This window comes from Gopherus evgoodei, chromosome 10 (genome assembly GCF_007399415.2).
Source record: "Gopherus evgoodei ecotype Sinaloan lineage chromosome 10, rGopEvg1_v1.p, whole genome shotgun sequence".
In the NCBI taxonomy this organism is placed as follows: Eukaryota; Metazoa; Chordata; order Testudines; family Testudinidae; genus Gopherus; species Gopherus evgoodei.
Genome location: NC_044331.1, coordinates 4405766 through 4432444, shown reverse-complemented (window position 1 = coordinate 4432444; position 26679 = coordinate 4405766). Strand labels below are relative to the sequence as shown.

Below are 26679 nucleotides of genomic sequence, written 5' to 3'. Positions count from 1 at the left end.
TAGTGGTAGATCTACAGGGCCTGGCACATCTCCTCCATTACTTGCCAGTGTGAAGGTCGAAAAGGGGTGGGGCCTGGGTCGAGAACGGGCCATGTCAGATGAGGCTAAGCACATGTGTTTAGTGCTACCCTGCACCTAACAAGCTCTTAGCTCATTTTCCTCTCCACCTCCACTCCTGCTACTAGACAGGAACAGCGTGGCAGTGCTCTTACCAATGCAGGCCAGGTAAAGACAAATGAAAAGGTCGATTCTCACAAGAGCAAAGGCGAAATCAGAGTGGGAGCCTTCGCTTACCCACACTTGCCGTCTGAAAATGAGTGGAGAGGAAGACTGGAGTGAAGCAGACAAATGCAGACATGCAGGTGGCATCCTTCCCATTTCGCTTGCAGTCTTTGTTAAAGATGTTGATTTTGGATGGTTCAAACCTAATGCTGGCATTGACCTGGACAACACTGCGGGACCTAGGGTGGGAACAAGGTGCACGAGTTATACCGCAGTGCTGTGGCTCGTCTTTGGACACCTAAGCATGTGTCTATACATAGGTTTTGCAGGGCTCTCCCTGGATGAAATGTGAAGCATCCCATCCAGAGGCAGATTAAGGTTTTGTGGGGCCCTGGGGCAGAGCAAGTAGGGGGGCGCCTTCCCCGCACCTTCCACCTGCAGTCCCACCCCCATTCTGCCTGCGGCCCCTCCCATGGCTCCACACCATTCTGCTCCTTTCCCCCCCAGCCCCGCCCCTGTTCCACCCACCGTCCTGCCCCATTCCGCCCCCTACTGTGGCCTCCTATTTGCTCATTCTTCTCCCCACCCCCGGTAGCCCCAGACCAGAAAAGCTCTGTCCAGCACCCCGCCAGGGCCCTCGAGCCATAGCAGGGAGTGAGAGCTCTCCCAGCCCTGAGGCCGCGGCAGGAAGCCAGGGCTCCTCCAGTGCTGGGGCCACAGCCAGGGTTTGCTGGGGAGTGGAGTTGTGGTGCTGGGGCTTCCCCCACCTGCTCAGTGCTGCTGCTGAGGAGTGGTGCGGGGTTGGGGCGCAGGGGCTTCAACTGCACCCCTGCATAGCCCAATCCACATCAGCCTCCTCCTGCCTACATCTGACGCCCCACATAGCAGCAGCAACCCACTTTCATAGTGCCACCCTCCTTAACACAGACAGTCCAAGGAGGAGACTGAGGAAAAAGGCACTAGCAGGAAATTCAGGAACTTGAAGAGGATCAAGTAATGAACTAGAACCAGGATAAGTGACCAGGAGAACAGCAAGGAATGAGAGTGCTCTGCAGGGCTGTGTCACATGGGTCAGGTGTACTTGCAGGACACCTGACTAACCATGGCCTCAGGTAATGACATACGTGGCACAGACTGTAGTAGGCCACTATTGTACAATGATCAGTCTTCAGCTGGGATTTGGGAGAGGAAATAACTGCAGACTGGTAGGTGAAGAATAACACGAATGAACGTACAGCCAAGTTCTCCTCTGCAATCATAAGGGTTGGAAGGGACCTCAGGAGATCATCTAGTCCAACCTCCTGCTTAAAGCAGGACCATTCCCCAAATGGCCCCCTCAAGGATTGAACTCACAACCCTGGGTTTAGCAGGCCAATGCTCAAACCACCAAGCTATGGCTTCTATGCTCAGAACTAAGAGGAGAATTTGGTCCTCTGCAAGTGGGTAGCACTTTTCAGGACAGATCCCCAGGTGGTGTAAATCTGGTGTAGCTCCATTGAGCTGTGCTAATTTACATCAGCTGAGAGTCTGTCCTCCTGCCTTCAAGGTGCTTTCCAAACATTAATTAATGCTTTGATGTATTAATTTATGAATTAAATAAAACCAAGAGAGCTTTGGGAAACAACATGAAGTTTGGTTTTTGGTTGAAACTCCTGGGGAATTAATTATGAAATTTAGTGATGTTTTGACCTCTTTTCATGCACAGCTGCATTTCCAATACCATTCTACAGAAATGGTCCAGAATCCTGCTGCTTCTCAGTATATTTAGGCTTGGAAGAATTAGATGTTTATTGGTAAGTGTTGATTTCACTGTACACACACACAAACCAACAACGAAAAAATCTTTCCATCAATAATAACTGAAATTTACAGATAAGCAAAGTAAGAAAAATGCTGCTTGAGAACTTACTAAAATTTGATTGAAGTACGTTTCCTATGTATATTTTGACATGTGATACTGACAATTTATGGTTTAATGATTATAAAGCTTTAACTTTTTGAATCCTAATATTACTGTCATTGCATAATTATTGTCTAATCCACCTCTATAATTTCCTACCACTATGAAAATTTAAATAGATAACAATAAAAAATGCTGACAACCCATAATTTTGCAGAACTGTAATACATTTGAATTGATAAAAATACAATAAATAAATAAATAAATACGGATATCTGTCAAAATCACACACACAAAAAATCAAATTCTCCAAGCCTAAGTATATTGGATCATTATTGTAGAGTACTACAGGGCTTTTTAAGGGTATAATATCGGTCATATTTTTGGAGAATCAGTTGTTCCCCTAAATGAAAACATATTTCAATGAACTTTGGTGAGAGGGCAGTTACAAAACCCGGATGCATAACCTACCATAAGAGCACAGCACTTCCAAGAGAGCCAACTGCTAGGTCTATGAGGCCATCTTCATTTAGATCTAGTTGTCCATGGATACTGCATCCAAAATACATGAGGCCTGGAAGAAGGTCTACGGCTGCTATTCTCTGAAATGCACAAAAAGAAATCCACTCTTGTTTCTAGCATGAGTCGTCTATTACTATTATTATTATTTTATGCTCTTGTGCCGTGTGAATCATGAGACAGGCCGGCGTTTCCCTCTCTGTCTGTCTAATGCCACAGTTCTTGACATCCATACAATATATCCAGACCACTAAAGCCTTCTTTCTCAAATCATTGTCTCTGCACTCTGTTGGCGAGTCCTTTGTAACACGTCACCATTGGTTACTTTGTCCCATTAGCGGACACCAAGTATTCTTCACAGATATCTCTGGTGGAATGTGTTAAGTTTCCTGATTTGAATAGTGTGATAACATCTGAATGGAGTCTTCTACATCCAGTCCTCCTCATTTCGCCCACTCCAGCAATACTAATACTGAACTAGTCATTTCTCTGACTTCTTGACTCAGTTTCCCAATGGTTCTTGCATTCCAGTATGCTATTCTAGCTTGGGTTTTAGCTGTTAGGATCTCTTGTTCCAGGCAATGAACTCCCTTGTGGGTTTGGTGCACCACCTTTAGACCTCCATTCAGACTCATATGTTGGGAATCCAGCATGAATGGCAGTGTGTAAAGGTGAAAGTATGTTTGTGAGCATGAACGTGTGCGTGAAAACATAAGTGTGGGCACATGTATGCATTTGCATGTGGGAACATGCACGAACATGTGTGTGGGGGCATGAGTGCGAGTATATGTGCATGAAGATGGGCAAACGTGGGTGTGAATGCACATAAATTCACTTGCCGGTGCAAGAGAACAAGCCTGTGCCTATGTCAGTCAGGCCTTAGTCTCTAACGCACAGAGCTCACATCTCTACAAAACAGGCTACCTCCTTTCTTTCTGACAGGTCAGTGGATCTAGAAATTAAAGTTTGATCTGTGGAGTAACCACGCTTACGTGTTGTGTTCAGTCAAGATCACTGAACTAACCACCGGCTTTAGAGCATTCAGAGCTACGTGAGTCACTTTCAAATGACTGAAGGAAAAGAAATTTACATAATTTGTTGGGAAAACAGCACATTTGCTTTTGAGTGGCATCACTCTCAGAACTTTCCACTAGAAATAGTGTAAGTGGGCAGCAGTGCCATTTTTCCTAGCTCTTGAGGATGGTTCTGCTGAGGATTTGAAGAACAGGTTGGAGGTTTTTAATGAACAAGTTGAACACCTGTCAGAGATGGTTTAGGTCTACTTGAAACCTGTCTCAGGGCAGTGGGATGGGCCAGATGATCTCCTGAGGTCCCCCCCACACCCTGACATTTCTATGATTCTGTTTCATTTACAAAACCAGTCCCACTGTATGAAGCTCTAAAAATCCCATTCCTTTTCTATACGTCTTTCATATCTTGTGTGTTTCAGCATGGAAATGTGAAGGAAATATCTTGGAACCAGTTTTACAGTCACATTATGGAACAATTAAACAGCGAGTGTGAAATCCTGGCCCACTGAAGTAATGCCAAAACTCACTTTGACTTCAATTCCCCTCCCAGATTTTGTCATTGGAGACAGATTTTATACTGGAGCCTGCTGAGCGACATTAAGAAGAATAATCTGGGCAAAAGAAGATTCTCTGATTAATTAGTGACTCATGGGAAGAACAAGCTAACGTCCAAACACAGAAAATACTGCATAGCTAGGCAAAAGCATTACAAGTGCTAATAGAGATAGCAGATGTTCGGAGACGCAATAGTTCATGTTCTTGATTATGGCAGCTTCTCTCTGAAAAGTAGGCTTGCCAATGACCTCTGATGTACTTTACCTTGCTGAATAATTCACAGGCTGTGCCTGCACTACACACCAATGTCGGCATCACAGTGAAAAGCAAGCTGCGTCCACACTGTGATGTGTTAGTCATAGACTCTGGCAGTGGGGAGATGCCAGAGCCTTGCACTGTGGCAAGGAAAAACTCTGGCAGGGGGAAAGTAGTGGGCTTATGTCAGAGCCTTTCCCCACTGCCAGAGTCTTTTCCTTTGGTGAGGAAAGACTCCAGTAGCAGGGAGGCAGCGGGACACTGTACTGGTAAAGATAGCCATGTAGCCAGGAAGGCACAGCTTGGGTGAGCAGAGAGCAGTGCAGGGTATGTGCTCACCATGCCTCACCATCTACACTGCTACACCAATGTTAGGGGCGCTACGCACGTATGTGCACTACACACCACCAAATGAAGCTTGCAGTGTAGACACACATTAAAAGTACTGGGGAGAATTCCATTTTAATTCGCTCACTGATTTCTGGTAACACAATGAGAACATAAGAACGCCCATACTGGGTCAGACCAAAGGTCTTGCTATCCCAGTATCCTGTCTTCCAATAGTGGCCATGTGCCAGGTGCCCCAGAGGGAATGAACAGAACAGGGAATCACCAGGCGATCCATCCCCTGTCACCCTTTCCCAGCTCCTGGCAAACAGAGGCTAGGGACACCATCGCTGCCCACGAGATGGCATCAGAGTAGATCTTGCCCAGGATAGGTTGACCAAGGGAGGATATGACACTACTATCTCTTGCCACTTCTCACTTTCAGGAACAAGAAAAATGTTAGCCCTCTCCTGTTGGTAAAGTCTCTACGTGAGACTCAAGGGTGAAATAAATGGATATGGAAAAAATTCGTAGTCAGAGATGAATTGAGATCACTCCTGGCTTGTGAACATCTGAGGCACTATTACCTCAGAAATGATGTCAAATTTCCACAAACTATTCCAAACTGTACTTTTCCCCTTTTCAGGGCCTCATTGTTATTTACGCTAAATATACCACTTTAAGGGGCCCTAAAGTGGGAGAAAATTACAATTCTTGGAATAGGCTGGTGGGGAAATCCTGGGACAAGGGAAACCATACCTGCTTATACATCTTCAGGAGGTTTTCTCTGAAGCCATGGAAGATATATATTGCTCCTTGGTGGTCATCTTCCAAAGGAGCACCAATGACAACATCGTTGTAGGAGTCTTGATTCAGATCACGGACAGAGGCAATGCAAGAGCCAAATCTAGAATTCTGGTAGCTCTGCAAATCTTTCAGAGCTCCGTTGAAAACAAACCGGTCCTTCAAAGGGGAAGGAGAAACAGCAATGAAGACGAAGGAATAAAAAAATCCCAAATCATGAGACAACCAATCAACCAACTCCCTAAAATCCCACAGAACAAACAACTCTCCTTCCCCAAACCTAAATAGTGATTGTACTCCAAAAAGGGAAAAGACTAAGGGCTTTGCTATTGCTATTGACTTCATGTGGAAGGACGGGCAGCAGTATAAAAGCCTTAGGTAAATAGAAAGAATGGTTCAATGGTTAGAGCTGTAGCCCAAGACTTGGGAGATGCGTGTTCAATTTTCTGCTCTATCACAGACTTTCTATGTGACCTTGGACAAATCACTTTGCTGCCATGTGCCTCAGTTCTCTATCTGTTAAATGGGGATAATAGCAGAAATGGTGTGAAGTGAAAAGATAGTAATGAGGGGGGCCATATACATACCTGAGCTATGAGAGAAAGAAAGTACCACAGAGATTGCTGCCCATTGTAACTGAGAACACCAAGCATTACAGACTCCTGGCCAGAACAGAGAATCAAGACCCCTGGATTCTTTTTCTGGCCCAAGCAAACATTGGCTTTATCATCTTGGTAAGCCACTTGGATTCTTTCTACCTCTGCCTACTGATCTGTAAAATAGGGGCAAAATCACTTACCTTTCTCACAAGGGTGTTGTAAAGCTTAATTCATTAATATCTGTCTGGTGCTTTGAGATCTTTAGGTGGAAGGGTCTGGACATACACATATTATTCTGTGCCTATATGGCTGTAAGATCTGCTCATCTTGAAGCAAACTCTGCACCCTGTTCTGCTGTGGGAGGGACGCAGTATTTCAGAAGCCTGGGCATATCCTCACCCACTGTGTACAGCAGAGCCCCACATGCTGGGGGCTCATTTCATCCCTGGGCACTGTGGTTTTTGGGGGGACAGGGTGGGGCTGGGGATTCCACAACTGGGCAGATCCCTGGATATTGCAGCTTGTGAGGCTGGGGCGAAACATGTGAGCAGAGGCCAGCTCTGAACGTTTTTGCATTTCATTGCAAATTCAAAACAGGTGCTGTGGTCATCAAGTTTCGGAGCAACAACGAGCCCATTTCATGGAAAACTGCACCGTGAACACAAGCAGTGTTGCCAAATGGCTGATTTTATTAACGTTCCCCAAAAATAAAAAAACCAAGTGCACAAAACCAAGTCAAGAAAATTGTGTGAATATTTTGGCTGAAATTTCCCCTGCAATTTCACAGAGCCTGACTTGTCAGATTAATTCTGTTTATTTACTCAGCATTATTTTAGGCACCCATTGCTGTGGCCACTAGCAATGCTGTTTGCATTAAAAAAGGAAATCAACTGGCCAAAAGTGCACAAACCTTTATCAAACAACCCAACCTAACCTGCCACGTCTCAGCCCAGAGCCAAGGGAACATGGGCCCAACGGGTGAGCCTTGACTGGGGTCTTGAAAGCCAGCTACTTCAGGCATTTGATGGAGAGTGAGAGGGAGTTACTTCAGTTGCCAGGAACCCTCCCATCGGTAATGCCCAAGCTCCAATTTTCAAGAGTTAAAATCTAGGGACAGCACCTCTGTTTATAGTCTTCATGGAGCAGGAAGTGCACAACATTTTTTTTGGGAGGCGAGGGCATTTGTTACAAAATCTTCCTAACCAATTATTTACTGGCTTCCTGATGTCACAAAGCAAAAGCAAATTGAGACCAAAGGGAGTTTTTCAAGTGTTGTTTTCAAATGTAACATTCCTCCTGGAGGTTACCAGAAGTCATCACACATACGCGACACTTACTGCTAATCCTAGTTTGGGTTTATGGATATAATGCAACATTTGCTACTGTGAGTCTCTGAACAGAAATTGTCAGCTTTCACGCTAAAAGGTGTATATCTCTTCCTTAACAGCGCTTCCCTGTTTACTGTATTCAAGACAGTACTCAGTGCCAATGTGGGAGATCCAATTTTACCACTGCATTGTCAATAAAAACCAGACTGAGCTTACGGCTTTTTTCAGCACTGCCAAGATTTAAAATCTCGAGAAAGCTACAAGGATGTCCAAGAAAGAGGAGGAGGAAGAGGAGAAGAAGGAATGTCTCTTCCTTTCTATGGAGACTATTTTTGGTCATTACCTCAGAGAGTTTGGAATCCTAGCGGAAATCATAACAGAGGTAGTGCAATCTGCAAACAATTTCCCAAACAAGGAAGACTGCATAATTCTGAAATGTTATTAGAGAAGCCTTTCCCACAACAAATCAACAAGGAACCAGCAAACGCCACTGCGAAGGCTCACATTGATGGTTTTTTCCCCTTTCTCATTCAATTACATGCTTGAATAATTGGATAAAAGGTTTGCTTGAGATTGTGAAGCACCCATAGCTACAGGCAAAGTTCTGCAACCAAATACACACGTGGAAAAGCAGCACACAGCCTCCGAGATGCTAAGTGTCCCCAGAGAGATGTTGAGTGCCCTCAACTGCCAGCATCGGGGCATTTATATTTTCCTCTCAGGCATCTAGTACCAGGTGATACCAGAGCCCTAATGCCCAAAAGCTCTGACCCAGCACCAACTACTTCCTTATGAATGATGAGAAGGCTCAGTGCCTTCCCCCTAGCCCAAACCATTGCAATCTTTGAGCATGTCCTGCATTTTACAGACTCAGGCTAAGACTGAACAGGCTCTTATGGAAAGTCTCATTATATTTAAAAGGTTCTACAGAAACAAAATGGGATTTAAGTCTAGAAATATGGACTCTGTACAGAATATGACCCTTTCTCTAGCTGGTTGGACCCCTTGTTACCCTCTGAACAATCCTATGGCTTCCACTGCAGGAATATCATTTTCTGTTAAAATCTATAGGATGGTTTAAAAGAAGAAAAGAAAACTTTTCATTCTTTATTGGATTCTGTAGGGCTTTTCCATAAGGGCAGGGCAGCAACCTTTGAGAGGCACCAGGACTCTGGGACCAGGAAAATGCTGACAGGGAAAAGAAACGCTGTCCATGTTCCATGGGACCATCCTTGAGGCACTGGAGCAGGAGATAGTCTGGCCAGAAGACCCTGTTCCCCAGGGTTCTGATATAAAACCCACTGAAGAAATGGGAGTCTCTCTCTGGATTAAAATGGGGTTTCGATCAGGACCCAGAAGACCATCCCCAGAGTGTGAGCTGGACAAAGGGGCCAGTAGCCAGAAGACATATTTTCCCAAAGGGAAATGTAATCCAACTTCTAGTATTGCCTTCCCCAAGGTCTGTGAATATGTTTGGAATGAGAGTGGTTGAAAGAGACCCTGGGACAATGCAGCTGCATTTTAGTATGGTCTAGATTCCCTTCGCTGGCATCAGAAAACCAGGACGCTTTATAAACAAGGAAAAGAGGCAAACTTGCTCAAAGTCTAGTAGTAGACACAGCTGAGAAGGGCTTTCAAGTTCTGTGTCTCCTTTGGATTGTGACAAAAGATGCCAGGTGATCTTTGAAGGCAACTTAGCTGCACTTCTGGACAAGCCAGATGTGTATGTGCCAAGGCCCTGCATCCAGCCTGGGATACCCACTTGGTATTTTTGGTAAGATTGCTGAATGGGACACCACGTGCAGCGCGCCACCTACTTCGAGGGCCCAAGCCACCTCTCCATTCATCCATCTGAGCAGAGCAGGTGCCCTCGGATGTTCATCTGGCCAAGCAGAGCTGCACCTTGTCCGTCTGTCTTTCAGAACTGAAAAAGCACCTCTGTCTAGCAGATCAGATAGGACATCTTTGCCTGTCTTAGGGCACATGTAGGTATATCAACACAGCACTTGGGTAAAGAGCTCAGGTAGACATACCCACACTAGCTTTAATTGAACTAGTGCATTAAAAACAGCAGCCTAGCCATGGCGGATGGGCTAGCCACCTGACTATAGTCCTGTCCGTGCTCCTAGGTAGGTCCTCGGGTGACTAGCCCGAGCCACCAGCCATGCTGACACAGTTACACTGCTAGTTTCAGCAGGCTAACTCCATCAAAGCTAGTGCATGTACCTCAACCTGAGCTGGAAATTACCACTCCAGCTGCAGTGTAGATGGACTCAAGAGTGGCCAAGCAGAGCATGATGGGAGTGTTCCCCTTGTCGGTATGCTTTCATTCTCCCACAGGAGCTGCTGAATTGTCCCCTGGAAGACGCCGGACGCTGACTATGCTCACACCCCAGCAGAGTGCCCAGGGCAGAGCGAGGACCATGTCAGAGGGTAGCCAGGTTTGAGAAAGGGGAATTGACATGCAGGCTATTCCAAAGCCTCTGCTGGGGCAGGAGCAGGAGCAAAGATGGAACAACCACAGCTTAATTACCTCTTTTAGAATGTAGACGTACACCTTCCCCCTCTCTCTGCCTTCGCTGAAGTACATGGGGGCACCAACCAACAAAATATCTGTCATCCCGTCTCCATTAATGTCGATGGAATTTATTTCACTTCCAAAGTAGGAGCCAATCTGAAAGAACCGGAAAGGAGAAAATGGTTGGAATGCAAATGAGACCACCATATATTCCGACATGTCCCTGTATATCTAAGGAATTGAATACCTCAGGGATGACACCCTTGGAGTGAGTGGAATTTCCAGTCTTCTGAACAGAGACACATTAACTTATTGTCTAGACAGATCTCCGGGAAAATAATTTGAATCCTAAAAGATTAATGATCAGACTCTTTCCCTTTCTCTGGCATTGCTGAGTTCTCTTAGTGTCACATTTTCCTGGGTTTTGGAGGAGAGATTGTTTAAATGTAGGTACACACATGTATATTTCAGCTGAAGGGTTCCCTCCAAGCCTATGGCAGCTTCATTCTTCTGCCCTGCAGAATTCCCTCCCTGTGCAGACTGTATATGCTGGGCAGTCACTCCAGTTCTATTAGACACCCCTTCACCATTTCTTCCTCAAGCTACTTTGAATGAATCAGTACTTCACTGTCAAAGGGAACCGTATGGGCTCTACAGACCCCAGCCTGAACCAGGGCATGGAATAGAGCAATCCTGGGCCAGGGAGGACCCACCCTGAGCCGGTGCAGGGCATGCACCAGGTGGAGGAATAACTGAAGAGGACACTGATAGCCCAGGAATAGGGGCGGCTCTAGGGTTTTTGCTGCCCCAAGCAGGCTGCCTTCGTCGGCTTGCCTGCAGAGGGTCAACAGGTCCCGCGACTACTGCTGGAGCTGTGGGATCAGCGAACCTTCCGCAGGCATGCCGCTGAGGGAAGCCTGCCTGCTGCCCTCGCAGATACTGGCACAGTATCCCTTGCGGCTTGCCTCCCCAAGCATGCGCTTGGAGTGCTGGAGTCTGGAGCCACCCCTGCCCAGGAAAGGGGGCGGGTGGGGGGGGAAGGTACAGGCTGTACTAGGAAAAAAGGCTGATGCTGGTTGCTGGGATAGGAGTGGCTACAGCTTTGTTAAGCCTGCTGTAGCAGTAGGGATCCTTCCACCCACACTTTGGGAGCTGAAAGCCCTAAAAGAGATTCCTTGGAACAGGACATTATCAAGTGGAGTCTTCTAAGCCAGCGACCAGGCCCCAAACAGAAGAGCACCAGTCTGGTAGGAAGTGACCCAGGGGCAAGCATCACTTGGGGTAGATCTATAGCTGGTCTGGACACTTGGTCAAATCCTAGGGCCTTGGCTTGGGACCTGGTGGAGTGGGTGGGCCTGGGTCCCCCACCTTGTCCTCCTGCTCCTCTATAGGGGAGGGAGAGGCCTCAAGTGGGATTGAGGCCTGCTGCACACACCTGGGCTGGGGCCCCTTCCGCGATGCCTAGGCTAGCAGAAATGAGAATGCTAGTGTGAGATCACCAGGTCAGCTGGTCATTGACTGTCTTGCTACATCATATAACTAGGGATGGATCAAAACTCTGGGTCCAATTCCCCCATGAAACTTTGGGAAAGCTTATATCCAGATGGGAATGTTACAGTTTAGGCATGTCTCTATATGGACCACACACACAGAGAATTTATATTGGCAATATTCTGGAATTCTGGGTTTGCGCAACAATACCATTGATAACACTTTTGCTTTCTGCCTCGTTGCCAGAGATCGGACTGAATTTTTTTTTTTTTGGAGACGATTAACAGCAGCTTATGCGTAACTAATCTACATGAGCAGAACCAGCCTGGCCATTTTTCTGCTTCTGGGTAAAATTCACACAGGGCGATGCTCACCCTGTACAGCATAAAGGCCCTTCAAAATAAGGCTTCAGTGGGACTTCATGCCTGATACTGGCCTTTGCAGAGTGGTGAATTTCACCCCCAGTACGGAAGGTTCATGCATCCCAGCAGGCCAAGGAGGCTGGGTAGGGAACAATGGTGTCTGATGAATTTCCAGGCCCTGTGTTGGAATCAGAGGACAGACAGACAACAGAAGGTGCTGCAGATTTATGCAAGGGAGCTGCTTTTAGCATGATACAGAGGCCGGAGGGTGCCAAAGCTGCTGCATTATATGTGGCATGAGTGCAGAGGTGATTTAGAAAAAAAGGAGACAGAGGCGTAAGATAAAAGAAGCAGACTACTTGGAGAAGAAGGAGGTTGTGAGTCTATTTTCCAGTATCTACGTGAGGATAAGAAACCCACAGCTGGCCCATGTCATCTGACTCAGGCTTGCGGGGGCAGGGGGGGCTTGGGCTGTGGGTCTGAAAAATTGCTGTGTAGATGTTCAGGCTCAGGCTGAACCTTGAGCTCTGGGATCCTGCAAGGGTGGAAGGTCCCAGAGCTCAAGCTCCAGCCTGAGCCAGAATGTCTACGCTGCATTTTTAGCCCCACGAGCTCGATCCAGCTGACCTGGGCCTGCCATGGCCATGCTGTGGGGCTTTTGTGCCTGTGTAGACATCCCCATTGTGTATTCATCATTGGTCGAGTGAAGCAAGGTCTGACACTTGACCCAATGGCCTCTGTCTGTCTGTCTGTCCTGCAATACCTTTAGAATGCTGCACCCGATCAATTCCAAAATGTCAGGGAATGTTCTAGGCACCAGTGATCAGAACCCTACAGATTCTGGGGGAAAACCAGAAGGAGGAAAATGGGGCCACGGATCCCCTGGAATCTGGTCGGCACAGCTAGTACCTTCAACTGCCTCTAGAATGTAGATAGTTCGGAAAACCCTTTCATGGCAACTGTTAACGCTTTCCAGCACAGCAGTGCTCCCCTTCTCAGCTCTGCACACCCCCCACTCCCCAAAGACTTCACCTTGCAAGACTTAGCTCCCAGACAGAAGGAATGGTGAGCGGAAGGGAGAGGGCACTGAAGTGCATGCAGGGTGGTGGGAAGAATGGGGGAAGTGGGGATGGGGACACTCAGATCCCTAGCATGAGGAAGGGGGTGGGTGAGGTTGTAGGGAGTCCCTGAAGTAGAGGGGGATGGGAGGGTGGCACACAGAGCGCTTGTGGGGGAGGGGAACGGAGGGAGGCAAGGAGCCCCTGATGTGCGCAATGAGCTTTGGGTGACCAGATGTCCTGATTTTATCGGGACAGTCCAGATATTTGGGGCTTTTTCTTATATAGGCTCCTATTACCCCCCACCCCGTCCTGATTTTTCACACTTGCTATCTGCTATCACCCTAAATGAGCTTGGTCTACAGACGCAACACCGGGTGCAACTTTCTAGTAAGTTTTATGCACAGAATAAGATTATTTCCATATTCTACTGCACTTGCTGGTGGGTGGGGTGTATGTATGTGTACACCACTGCCCTCTACTGGATAGGTGTCAACCTGCAGAACAGTGTATCAAAGGCCTTGGGTTTGAAACAACTAAAAATAAACCCCTTCTTTTGCTCACATCTGTCTGAAATGGGAAGACCTGAGTTCTATCCCTGCTACAGCTGTGAAAGTCAGAGTTGCTGGCACAGTGAGAGCCATGAAATCCCTAGCTGGTGATGGATTTCTTAAAATATCTAGCTTTCATTTCATCATAACAGAAAAGTAATCTACACAGGGAGGGAGATACAAGACCACAGAGAGAGCATCCAAATCTTTTCTCCAGAATTCATGGAGGGAACCAGAAGCTACCAAGATTGCTTAACAAAATATTGGTAGGTTTCCACTTAGTGGAGTGGGGAAACAAGCAAATCTCCTGATCAGAAACTTAAAAAATTCAGAATAAAATGTAGTGGTTACAGGGTTTTTTTAAACCACAAAATGTGTTACAAAGCCTTTGGGCCAAATCTGCCGCTGATGTAAATGGATGTAATTCTACTCAGGCCAATGGAGCCCATTTACATCAGATGAAGATCTGACCTTTTGTCCATCAAGTCAGATAGATGAGAAATATACATAGGACCCAAGTCTAATGGTAACAGCCATATACATTAGTGCATTCAGTCAAGTCTATTTCAGAAATCTGCCCCATAGATCTGTACCAGGTATCTCCTTATGTTTTACCTGTTCTCCTTTCAAAGACTGGTGAATAGTTAGGTTTCTGTTGCTGTGCATTGTAAAAATAATTGCTTTCCCAGTGTGGTTGAACCTGGGAGCTCCTGCTACATAAATCCTTCCATGCTTTGGAGACATCACTGAGGTGACGGTGTAACCTACAAGACATGGAAACACAAGGTGAGCACAACCTGGAAATGAAGCTCCAAGAAGCGCCAACATGGGAATGACCTCCCAGGCTGAATACTGTCCAGAATAGATGTGACAAATGACACAGACAAATCTAGATACCAGAAACCTGCTAAATCAATTACATATTGTGTTTTCTAGCTGGAAAATGAGTGTCCTGATTAGATTTTTCCCATTTGGCTCCTAATAGACAGATGGAATCATAGATTCCAAGGCCAGAAAGGACCATTGTGATCATCTAGTCTCACTTCCTGTGTAACACAGGCCAGAGAACTCCCCACAAATAGTTCCTAGAGCAGATCTTGTAGAAAAACATCCAATCTTGATTTAAAAAATTGCCAGGGATGGGGAATCCATCATGGCCCTTGGTAAAATTGTTCCAATGGTTAATTATTCTCACTGGTAAAAAGCTATGCCGGATTTCCAGTCTGAATTTGTCCACATCCATGCTTATCATTTCATTGCTCACTTCACTCTTTGAATCTCTTCCTTTATTGCAACACTGTTGGCTGACCATCTGGTTTTGATTTGTTTCAGGCTGCTAACCCAACTCCAGCTGCCTCCCAGATCAGCAAACTGGAAACCAGGAGTTCTCAGAAAGATAAAGTCATTCAAACAAACCTGACAACTCTAACCTCATATTTTGAAGGGCCTAGAATTTATTGCTCCGGTCCCTTCATTCCATCTCCTGGATCATTCAGATTACTACTAGAATTTGCAAGGGTTGGTGCTGATAGCAAATCGAATGCAGAATAATATTGCAGTAGTAGGTAAGTGCATTACACTTCCTGATAGCCAGCTTACTTCACGGTTTATATACAATTATACAAACCATTACACTGTATTTGGATACAAAACATTGAGGCATGATTCCATGCATCTAAGTGTGGTGCTGTGTAAGGCATCCTCCAAGCAGAGCACAAACCAGGTCTGAGAAGCGTAAAAGAGTTGACTGATATTTGATGCCAAACTAATGGGTGCTATAAAAAGTTGTGACTCCACAGAGAAGACTTTAGTAAATAACCCTGCACCTATGAACTGAAAACTCCAGGAGGTCAGTTACTGCTGTTAAATTCGGATGTGTCCTATATACAAATGGAGAACAGGAAACCAGGCAAAGGTTCTGAATTATATCCCCCTGAATGAACCAGCTGGATTCCAGTGATTGGCTTTACCTTAGCCACAGAATCTATCGTTCTTGTTCTAAGCTAATCTACTGCGTGAGCCAGGAAGGCAGGGTTTGATTTTGCTAATGAAATTGGTCACACTTTATATTAAGAGTACATTTATCGATAGTTTACAAAGGGGTTAGAGGTGATTAATACGTTTTAATAAATGTTTAGTCAATTCTTATGGAGTCCAATGTATCAATAAAGTGTTTATAATCATCTACTCCAGGGGTTTTCAACCTTTTTTCATCCGTGGACTCCTAAAAAATTCCAAATGGAGATGTGGACCCCTTTGGAAATCTTAGACATGGTCTGTGAATCACAAGTCGACAACCACTGTTCTATGTAACAACCTTTTGTGGACCCCTTAGACAGTCTGCGGACTCCCAGGAGTCCACGGACCACAGGTTGAAAATTACTGATCTAGCCCATCGGAAGATGATGTTGTTATAATAATCTGTAACATATATAGTCATGCAAGGCTAATACCATCTATTAATCATTTATTAACATGCTTCATAAATGTAACCTTGATCTAAAGTGTGGCCGTGAAATCTATAGATCAGGGTTGGGTGAGTATCAAAGTAATTACATAAGCAACTCCAATGTCTGGTAAATCCCTGTTTAAATGATTACACTGTTCTTGGGCTAGGCAGGTGCTTTAGATGTTATCTAGAAAAGAGATAACGACAAACAGCATTAGGATGCAAGAGGTACTCGCTAGCCTCTTTATCACTATATATAACTGAGAAGAGGGCAGATCACGAAGAGAGGCAGACACGCATTTATCTGTAATAACAGACTGAGGAGAATTACTGATGATATTGATGAATATCCCTTATCATTATGGAAAATGGAGAAATATTAGAGACGTTGGATACAAATAGGATTTGCCATCTATTCTGAAGCTGAGTTGGGTGGGGTTTGCAGCGGGTGGAGGATGGAGGACACTGCACGGAGAAGCATTACCCATGTTTATTAGGGATACAGCATGGGCTCCCCAGAGCTGGCCTAGGGCAGCCATCAGCCAGCGAGTCCAACCATCTGCTCTCCCTTTGGGCTGTGAAGGCCTCTTTGACACCTTGCACTCATGAAAAGCAGGCTGAGGGTTGTGGCTGCCCCAGAGAAGGGAGTCCAAAGGGTTGGGCGAACAGAGCTGCTGCATCCTTTCCCCGGTCTTGTGCACCTGCAGGAGGCCACTGATAATCTGGTCTGGAGGGACTTTGCTGAAGTTTTCACCTGGACACTTTTCCATGCAGCAGGTGTGCCCAGCAGATGCGCTAGTGCCTCCCCCAGCAAGGAAGAGTTTAGTTAAGGATGGCGTTACATGTTGTCCAGCTCGGGGCATTTTGGGGACTGAAGGCACTCAGAACCAATTTATAGGGGAGGTTTCCAATCTGGGAATTCAGGAATCACACTTAAAGGGGTTAGAATGAGAGGTTCTGTTTTGGCCCATCAATTTATCATATGGCTGTCACCATGTGTACAAAACAACGACTTTGCAGGGCAAGTTCCCGGAGCTCACCTATTTGCACTCAACAAAGGTCAGGAGGGTGGGTGCACAGGTAGCTTTACAGAACCTTTGCTCTCTGATCCTGGCGCTGCTGGACATGCAGCCAATCCCCTGGCAGGGACCACGTTTGTCCTCAGCATGGTCTCATTCACCAGCATGCCAGTCTACACCAGAGAGTCCTCGTGCCAGGGAATCTTGCCACCCCCCTTTTCTGTCACTGGTCCAGGACACGCGATTGCCCAGCTTTTCTCAGACCGTTCTGTTTTTCATATCTGATCCATTTGGTGCTATTAAGGAAGAAGGCCAATCAGTGCTCCCATCCCCAGCCACCGCAGCATGGTATTCTTTGTGTAACGGGAGCTGGTCTTGTGCTATTTGAAAGCCTGTCTCTGGTCCAGGTACGGTGAATGCAGCAATAGCCAGACAAACTGATACTCAGTTTGTAACAATTAGCCTCTTTGTTACGTTCTCCCATTTTTTGGAGGAGAATGTTGTGCCTGGGGGCTGTTATTCTGCCTGGTATCACAGAGGAGAGCTTTGGCATCTTTGAGTTCTTACTGTGTAATCTCTGATCCTGCTTCCTGCTAGGCCGAGAAGACCGTTTCCATGCAGTGTGTCGCTCCCAGTTCACATCAGTAGACTTCATTTTGAAAACCAGGTGTATATTGTTGCTCATGGACTCCAACAGCTGCATATAGAGCTGATCTGCACAGCAGATATTTCCTCTTTACCCAGGATATATCATCAGTATTTTTAAAGCCCCCATTGAGAACTGCAGGTGACCCAGAGGATCAGAACTCCTGCATGTATTTTGCTTCTGTATACTGTATATTCCTGTAGGCTTTGGCTTTCCTCTGGATCCTCCACTAGTTCGACAGTGAGTCGGCTTTATCAGTGAGCTGGGGGTAGTATCTCTCTCACACAAGCACAGTCTTGGCTGCCTGCACAGCTGGGTACATAACAATATATTTTTGCTTTGACGGGTATTTCTGTGAGCACTAGCAAATTGGGTCTGCTGTAAAAGAGTCTGCACGTTCCACCTGGCCTGGCAGAATTGGTCGAAAAATGGCAAAAATCATTAATTTAATTTGTGAAACCAATCCACTCTGCGTAATCCCCTTACCTAGGTATGCTCCATGGTTCTTCAGCTCCTCCGGGAATTCCTGGAGATACGATTCCCTATGAGGAATGACTTTTCCACTGCTGGTTTCTTTGAGCACTGCTCCATTCCAGTCATACGCTCCTACAGCCCCAAGCAAAATCCCATCCTGCGAGGAACACAAAATTTTTAGAGCATCTTGTCATCTGGACCTGTGGCTGCTGAAGGTGGTTTCTGTGCAAACACCAAACACCTTGTGAATCAAGTCAAACTGAGCAAATGACAGACGGAAACCAGTGGAGATACAAAATCACCCAGCAACAAGTGAAGCCGTGCCAAAAAGAAGCCGACCTTGGGCTTCCTTTTAAGATGCATTTAAAGCCTGAAGCTGCATGGCGCTGGTGCAGTGCGGGGCCCACAAGCGCTAGGTGAGGATCCTGTCTGGGAGCACAAGGAAATCCTGCCCTGAACCAATGAAAGCAATTGCGAGGCGGCCAGGTTATCCTTCTTGGTAGCAGCACCTGGCCACTGAAGGGAGTGTCACTGCTTGCCCTACTTGTTGCACTCAGGGCAAAGTCTGCTCAGATACACCCATTCTCCACCCAGACTCACCCCCTCTTATATTCAGTGCACCTGAAATAAGGCAGTGGGGGCACCAGGAGCTTCAGCGTCACACCTGCTCAGGGAGAAGGACACTCAGTGCTTAACACCGCTTGTGCCTGCGTGTCTCTGCCCCCCGCACGCCAGAGTGCAGCACCTGGCACAAGGACTTGCAGGATAAAGCCTGCCATCTTTGTTAAACCTCATCCCGTTGCTGAGCCTGCAGAGAGCAAGGAAGCCCGATGGGTCCAATCTGCTTTGCGCTGCTCCAGCAGGCAGAAACCTGCCCTGGTGCCAATGGCTCAGCATCCCTCAGGGGCATGTTGGGGTTGTGCCAGGGGCTGCCCTAAGTTACATCGGGCCTCAAACTGGCCCCCAGCCAGCTTCCAGGATTGGGGAAGCACAAAGGTGACATCAAGTAACTTTTCCTGTCCCCTTTGGGTCCTATGCCAAACACAGCAGAGCTGGATCCAGGGATTTGACCCATTATTGACAGAACCCAAACAATCAGCTCTGGGACTGCTGGTAGCAGCCCTCCATGCTCAGTCATCAAATAACACGTTGCCTCAGCCAGTCTGTCCTCAGCCCTGCAGAAGTTTAATCATAAGTACGGCTAAAACCAAAGTCTGACTAAGAGCATCCTGATCCAGTGCTAAAAATAATGAACTAAAGCAGCCCTTCAGTGCAGGCTCCGGTGCCTTTCGTTTCAGAGCAGATGGCAAACTGGGATTCAAAGTTTCCTCAGATAACATCACTGCCCTCCCTGCAACCAGCTAGGAGCAGATGGCACCGACTTGTGTGCACAGCACTGAAACTCTTGCAGGTTCCCGTAACGAGGAGACCCAGCAGGGAGTGGGGTGATAACCAGGCTAAGTGAAGCACTGTAACGATGATTTCCAAGGTTCTAAGCTTCCGTTAAAACCCCGGTCATGTCCTTTTAGAGACTGAAGGTGGGATTTTCAAAAGAGGCTCTATGACTTGGCAGCACATCCCTTTCTCTGTGGAAGACAATGGGGTTGGGCCACTAAACCGCACCAGTGCCCCGGCCCCACCCTCATGCCCCAATCCTGCTCCCAGTGAAATGAATGTGGATTTAGCCAGTGATTTACATGGGAGCCATCACTACTTCAGTTCCGCATCTGATTTCGAATTGGCTCCGTCTATAGCTGTTGATGTTAGGCCCAGGGTGCAGAGTTTGGATGCGAAAGAGGGTCAGGGTTTGGGTCAAGCTTGGACTACAGTTTTGGTTTGATGGCCCTGAAATCTCCCCAGCTTGTCTCTGGCGATTTTTACCCCAAGCAATGGAAATCTCCTGAGATTAGCTGATTCTACCAGAACAGGAAAGCAGGCTCAGTTTTGGATCAGACCTCAAACCAGATCCATAATATCAGATTCAGCTAAGGGGATTCCAATTGGATTCCCTTGGCTCTGCCACACACACGTCCAGAAGGAACAGGTGGGGTGGATTCAAAGTTAAGTTTTGGGCCCCTCTCTCTGTTTAAAATGTTTGTTACCATGTAGATACAATTATTCCCCTCATGGGACATATGGGCAAATCCTGATTAAAGCCAGATGTTTGAAATCAATGAGAGTAATGAGAAGAATCTAATTAGTTGTTTCCCCTGTAGGAAATGTATCAGCTCTTTTTTGGGGGAAGTTTTCCTTAAATTTTAATTCCTCGGCAGTGTATTTATTTGGCTTGATGACTATAACTATAGGTTCTAGGAAAAACAAGGAAAAGTTATTCCCACAAATCACACTTGTTATTTTCAGAAAGACTGATGGACGTAGCAAGTAAAGCTTCAAGGAAGCAAGTCTCCAAAGCATTCACAGAAAGGTATATTTCTAAAACTACTTTAACAATGTTTCCAATCAAGCCCTGTCTTTTCAACAACCTTTTTCATTTCCAAGAGTCCAACTGATCCTAACAGCATTGTCTTTTGCACCTTGTCACATTGCATTTCAGTAGAGTACTAGATGTATTTGGAAGAACATCTAGCATTTAAAAGCAGTTAAGCCATGTGCATGAAATCCAAGTGCCAAGTTAGCAACTGAAATATTCTCAGACGTGCCAATTCCTGCAATCTTTTCAGCGTTGGCAAGACTACTAAAAAACTCTGTCCTTAAGCAAACAACAAAGCAAGGCTGGAGACTGCTTAAAAGCTGTTGATTCTTCTGTCAGAGAAGTAGCAGCACTGGCTACAGACGAAGCTCCTCAGCTACCCTCTTGGCAGTACAACGGGTGCTGGACAGCAGCTGTTAGCAGGTGCAGAGAAAGGCAGGATGGAAAACAAAGAGAGGAAACAGAGCTGGAGAAAGTCATTTTCTGGGTAACATTTGAGATTGTGTCTCTAGTCGTGTTTGCATCGCCAAGTTTATTTATAACTAATGGCCCCATAATACACTACCTGATTTAACTGCTCAACCTGCTCTCACATTTGGATGGCTGTAAATATTTCAAGCTGTGCTGGGTTTTTAAAGCCAGAACCACCCTCATTTTAGGCTGATCCAAAGTCCACTAAACTTATAGGAACTTAAAGGAAAGGCTCCCATTGACTTTCCTGGGCTCTGGATCAGCCTCTGAGTGCAGATGGAGTATTGGATGCAGCCTGAGCACAACACATGGCCTTTACTCTCCTTCTGTGTCAAAGGGCCGAGCTCCAGGAACGCCCTTCCTCCTCCCTGCTTCCTGACGTGTCACGTGAAAGGGGCTGGACCCATCCAGAAAAGGAACAATGGCAAGGGGGGTCAGACTGTGGCTGGCATGACACAAGTGGGCAGTGGGAAGCCACTCCCCAACTTGCATCCCTTGCAGAGTGAGGGTCCCTCTCATTAGGCAGCAGCACTCTGTTGAGATGCAAGTCCCCAGCTGGGAAGGATGGGAACGCCAGAGGCTCTCACAGGGTGAAGAGCACAACATTAGTCGGATGTGAAAGTGCAGGGGACACCGGTAACGCTGCCGTGTGAGTTAGCCATTGCAGTGACTGCCCAGCCAGCCAGCCCACCATTTCCTCCAGTCACGCTGATTCAGTCCCATCTCTCCCCACTTGTTTAACGTCCCCGTGGAAAGGAATGGACGCAGAAGGTCTGGGTTCAAATTCTGGGCTCTGCCATAGATTCCCCCTGTGCCCTGGGACAAACCTCTTATGCTTCCATTGTGAGGATAACAGCACTTTCTCCCCACCCTCCCTTTGCCTTGTCTATTTCAGCTGTCAACACTCGCTTGTATAAAACGTTTGCTAGCCCCTCTCCAGCTAAGCTATTAACTAAATATATATGTATAAATACTGAGACCACTAATTCTTTTGCCCTCCTATTTCGAGATGAGACCAGTAAAGATGTTTTATTGTGTTTATAAACATCGGCTAAACATTCTGGAAAGCTGGACTTCCACTCAAGTTCCAGGGAGGAGTCAGATCGGTTCACAGCGCTGATTCCAGTTATCAAGGAACCTGGCACTCACCACTCCCTTCGGCTATTCCTACTGAGTGTTGCCACTAAGAAAACCTCAGCTGACGTCTCTGGAATGTACTGGACTGGTTAGGTAAGGTTTAAAAGGAAAGTGCAGGCATAGTGTGTGTGAATGCAACTCCCCACACTTTGCTGGAGCTATGCCAGGGTAGAATTTGGCCCATTGGCTCGAGAGAGAAATGACTTTCATTTCAACGTTCACCCCACGCATTCATAAAAATCAGTGTGTCAGCTCTGTAATGGCATCTCTTTCCATCAAGAGTGAAACGGAAACACACTGGAAAAATTCAGGACACTTATTCTGGGAGTTAGTATCAGTGTACAACAGGAAAAATAGACTCCTCCTCAGGGATCAAGACCTTGAGCTATCTCCAAACCCTAACGCACATCAGAGCCTTCTGGGCCATGTATTTGCAACATGGATTCATACACCATAAAACCAAAAGTCACTACATCTGCTTTCCATAGGACAGTTACCTGCAAAAAAAAATTCTTGAATGGGAGAGAAAAACAAATCTGTTCTCTTACTTCCACAACGTGTGATGAAAATCCAGTCTGGGACATTTCAAGTCCAAAGGAGATTTCGTTTTTGTTGGTACCTAGAATAAAAAAGACGTTAAAATTAAAGACCTGTCCTAGGGAGATCGCCAGTTACCGAATGGAATTAGGCACAATGAACTACCACCTCCCCCTGTAACTTCAGAACAGGAAAGGCCATTTCCTCAGCTGGGGTAAATTGGCGTAACTTCACTGAAGTCAAGAGAATTACCCTAATTAACACCAGATAAGGATCTAGCCCAGTGAATAAATATGGCAAGTTCCGCCTGTGTAGCAGTGCCTCATTTTCTCACAGGTGTCCACACAGTTACAAAGGAATACGGGTTTAGATGATTGCACCTTACATATGCTATACACCTTCAGAATATGGTGACTTTTCACTGCTTATAACATGGCCAAATCTGAATGGATTTTCATGGGGTCAGTAAAAGGCACCAAACTGACTGCTAGACTATCCCCCGGCAAATTTCAAAAGCCTGCTGGAAGCATTAAAGATCTTCGAATAAAGGTTGCAAAGATTTTTTCATAAAGGAAAATGTTAGGCAACCTTAATTTGGGAATTGTTGCTGCTCCTCTTATGTAGGAGGTATACTGTCTTTCAGTGCAGTTGTTTTAATTTACAAAGCATGATGTTATTAATGTTAGGAAAATGCCCAGCAGACTCCATTCTAGTTAGAAGGTCAAATGTTTGGTTGGCTAACAAAGAAACACACAGGTTTATCCTAAAACTGAAGATGGTCTGTAGGACTATGCGGAAGTTAGAAACACTATAAACCACTTAGAATGAAGGAAATGTACATCACTCACCTTCCAAACTAAATATCCTCTCTCCCAGTGCATCCACAATATCCTTCAGTGCCGCTTCATCTGTGACATTAAAGAAGTGCTTGTCATCTGGATCACTTGCTATAAATTTTATTTCTTTCAAAAATGCTGCTGGATTGATTCCTCTTCTATTATAATACCCCAGAACCTGGATGTGAAAAACAAAACTAAGTTGTCTAATTTTTCCACATAATGGACATAGCGTTCCCAAGATGCCAAGGGGCCGGTTCTCAAAAGGGAAGCCTCCCTCTACAAAGGTGCCATAGACATCCATAAAATCAGTCCCTGCATTTTGTACTTGCAATTCAATGACAGGTTGAAATCAGGAAGTGAGTGTGACGGGTTGGGTCACAGAGACCCCCTTGGGACAGTCACCTGATGTGCTGAGACTACCTCTGAGCTCCTTTTCCCTCCCAGCTTGGGATTCCAGAACCCTGCCTTGTTGAGCCAGACATGTTAGTCTGCTGCAACACAGACCTAGGACTGGTCCATGTCCCCAAAGCTGTAGACTTTAACCAAAAACTGCTCAGCAAGTTACCTATCTCCAGCACCCAGACACCCAGCTTCCAATAGGATCCAAACCCCAAATAAATCTGTTTTACTTTGTATAAAGCTTATACAGGGTAAACTCAAAAATTGTCCACCCTCTATAACACTGATAGAGCGATATGCACAGCTGTTTGCTCCCCAAGGTATTAATCACTTACTGTGGGTTAATTAATAAACAAAAGTGATTTTATTAAGTATAACAAGTAGGATTTAAGTGGCTTCAAGTAATAACAGACAGAACAAAGTAAGTTACCAAGCAAAATAAAACAAAACACGCAAGTCTAAGCCTAATACATTAAGAAACTGAATACAGGTAAATCTCACTCTCAGAGATGTTCCAATAAGCTTCTTTCACAAACTAGACTCCTTCTTAGTCTGAGCCCAGTCCTTTCCCCTAGTTCAATCCTTGTTAGTTCCAGCTCAGGTGGTAACTAGGGGATTTCTCATCCCCTTTGCTCTGTTCCACTCCCTTTTATAGCTTTGGCACAAGGTGGGTATCCTTCGTCTCTCTCTGGGTCCCCACCCCTGCCTTCTAAATGGAAAAGCACCAGGTTTAAGATGGATTTTAGGACCAGGTGACATGATCACATGTCACTGTAAGAACTCATTTTCCATTCTTTCAGGGTTGGCCTGCATGTACCCAGGAAAGTTTGTGAATAAAAAGAGCCATTCACAACCAATTGTCCTAGTTAATGGGAGCCATCAAGATTCTAAGCCACCATTAATGGCCCACACTTTGAAGTCCTATTGTAACTATGCAGAGTAATACTTTAGATTTCTAGATTGAGATACAAGAATGATACATACATACAAATAGGATGAGCACATTCAGTAGATTATAAGCTTTGTAATGATACCTTACAAGAGACCTTTTACATGAAGCATATTCAGTTACGTTATATTCACACTCATTAGCATATTTCCATAAAACATATGGAGTGCAACGTCACAGTGAGAAGCGCACTGGGATAGGGGGGCTGGAGGGCTGTGTGGCCTAGCTGTTAGTGCACCTGACCTTTGGAACCTTGCCTCTCTGTCAGGGCAGTAGAGGTCCTGGTTCCTGACCCTAAGCAGGGATCTTCTGGCCTCCACCCTCATCTTATAGGTTAGAGGTTTGTTACAGGAGTGGGTGGGTGAGATTCTGTGGCCTGCATTGTGCAGGAGGTCAGACTAGATGATCATAATGGTCCCTTCTGACCTTATAGTCTATGAGTCTATAAATCTGGGATGAAGAAGAGGAGCAGCCAACCTGGATTGATGGGACAAGGCAAAGAAGAAGAATGCCCCTGTATTGTTACCTATCTGTACCCATTTCACAGATGGGGAAGCTTGGGCAGATGCCAAGCTTAGTGGGTCACTATGGAGAAGCTACAGTGTATTGTTAAATAGGAGAGTGACTTACTGCCACAGCATATCTGGTGACATTGTCCTTCTCACTGTTTTCAATCACCTTCTCCAGGTCCGGGCTGTCATGGGATTCCCCATCGGTTATTACAATCATCACTTTCTTTGCTCCCTTTCGTCCACCTTTCTGAAAGGCTTCTGAGCTGAAATGAAAAGGAAATATTGGGCTGTGCAAAGCAGCAGGCTGGCTGCAAGAGGTTTCTTCTGATCAGAACATACCTTGATATACACTGCCATGCTGGGTGTGTTTCACATGCATCACATTGGCCTGTGCCACTTACATGAAAAACCCCTTTTTTGGCTGAACTCCAGTTTAACCTGAACAAATTGTAAGATTCTCATTCCATTCAGATCAACAGGAATCTACCCTGGGGTCAACTCATAAATCACAAAATGTTATTTTAATGGGCTGCGAGTTCTTAAATTAAAAAGGAAATCCAACAAAATATGGGATTCTCGGAAAGCTTTTTGGTGTTAATAAGCAATATTTCCCCATAGTGGACCCACTTGTAATCTCCCTGTGGAACAACTTCATTAAATCAGAGGATTTGCTCCAGGTTTACATCATATAACAGATCAGAATCTGGCTCAGTCTTTGTTTTAAAAATTTGTATAATAAATTTGGTTATAAATTAAGGGCAATAGTGCGGATGTTTAGTGATCAATATTCCTACTAATCTCGCACCACTTGCAATTCTGCAACAAAAGAGGGAGAAACAGGGTGAAGAAAACACAAGATCTGAACTGTAGGCTGGTTCTGGTCTTTATAGAGCTCTGCTGTGTGCGTTCGGGTGGCACTCTCAGATCAGAACTCCTTCAGCCACTGGGCTAGTTCATATTTCTGGTCTAATTCTGGATCTGAACAATGCAACCCAGGTTAGCTTCAGAAAGAGGTATCCCTGAAGTAAATGGACTGGGGTCCCTTCCTCCTGCTCAGCACAAAGCATGCAGAAAACCAGCTTAATCAACAGGTTGGGGATTTCCCTGGTCTAGTGTAGCGCCACCACAGTAGCCAGGTCTATGCCCCCTTATCCCAGCCCCAGGATAGAGGTATGTTGGGGATGGTAATGCTTGGCTGGTGGAAGACGTCCCTGGGGACCACTGGGCAGGGGCTGAAATGATCCCAACTAGTTTCAGGAGTTGGGGGATGTCACGCTACCATACAGCAACTCTTGA

General features: G+C 45.8%; 1 protein-coding gene across 5 annotated transcripts in view; it reads right to left on the bottom strand.

The window, feature by feature from the left end:
• The window catches only part of ITGA11 (integrin subunit alpha 11), a 193928-nt gene that overhangs the window by 50610 nt on the left and 116639 nt on the right, over positions 1-26679 (bottom strand). For all 5 annotated transcript variants that reach the window (XM_030578857.1, XM_030578859.1, XM_030578854.1 and 2 more), the window contains exons 8-16: positions 25502-25646; positions 23533-23698; positions 22696-22766; positions 18121-18265; positions 14136-14284; positions 10074-10214; positions 5569-5772; positions 2594-2724; positions 295-461 (exon numbers count right to left, since the gene is read on the bottom strand). In XM_030578857.1, the coding sequence (XP_030434717.1) occupies positions 295-461; positions 2594-2724; positions 5569-5772; positions 10074-10214; positions 14136-14284; positions 18121-18265; positions 22696-22766; positions 23533-23698; positions 25502-25646 (1319 nt within the window). The remainder of the gene's footprint in view (positions 1-294; positions 462-2593; positions 2725-5568; positions 5773-10073; positions 10215-14135; positions 14285-18120; positions 18266-22695; positions 22767-23532; positions 23699-25501; positions 25647-26679) is intronic.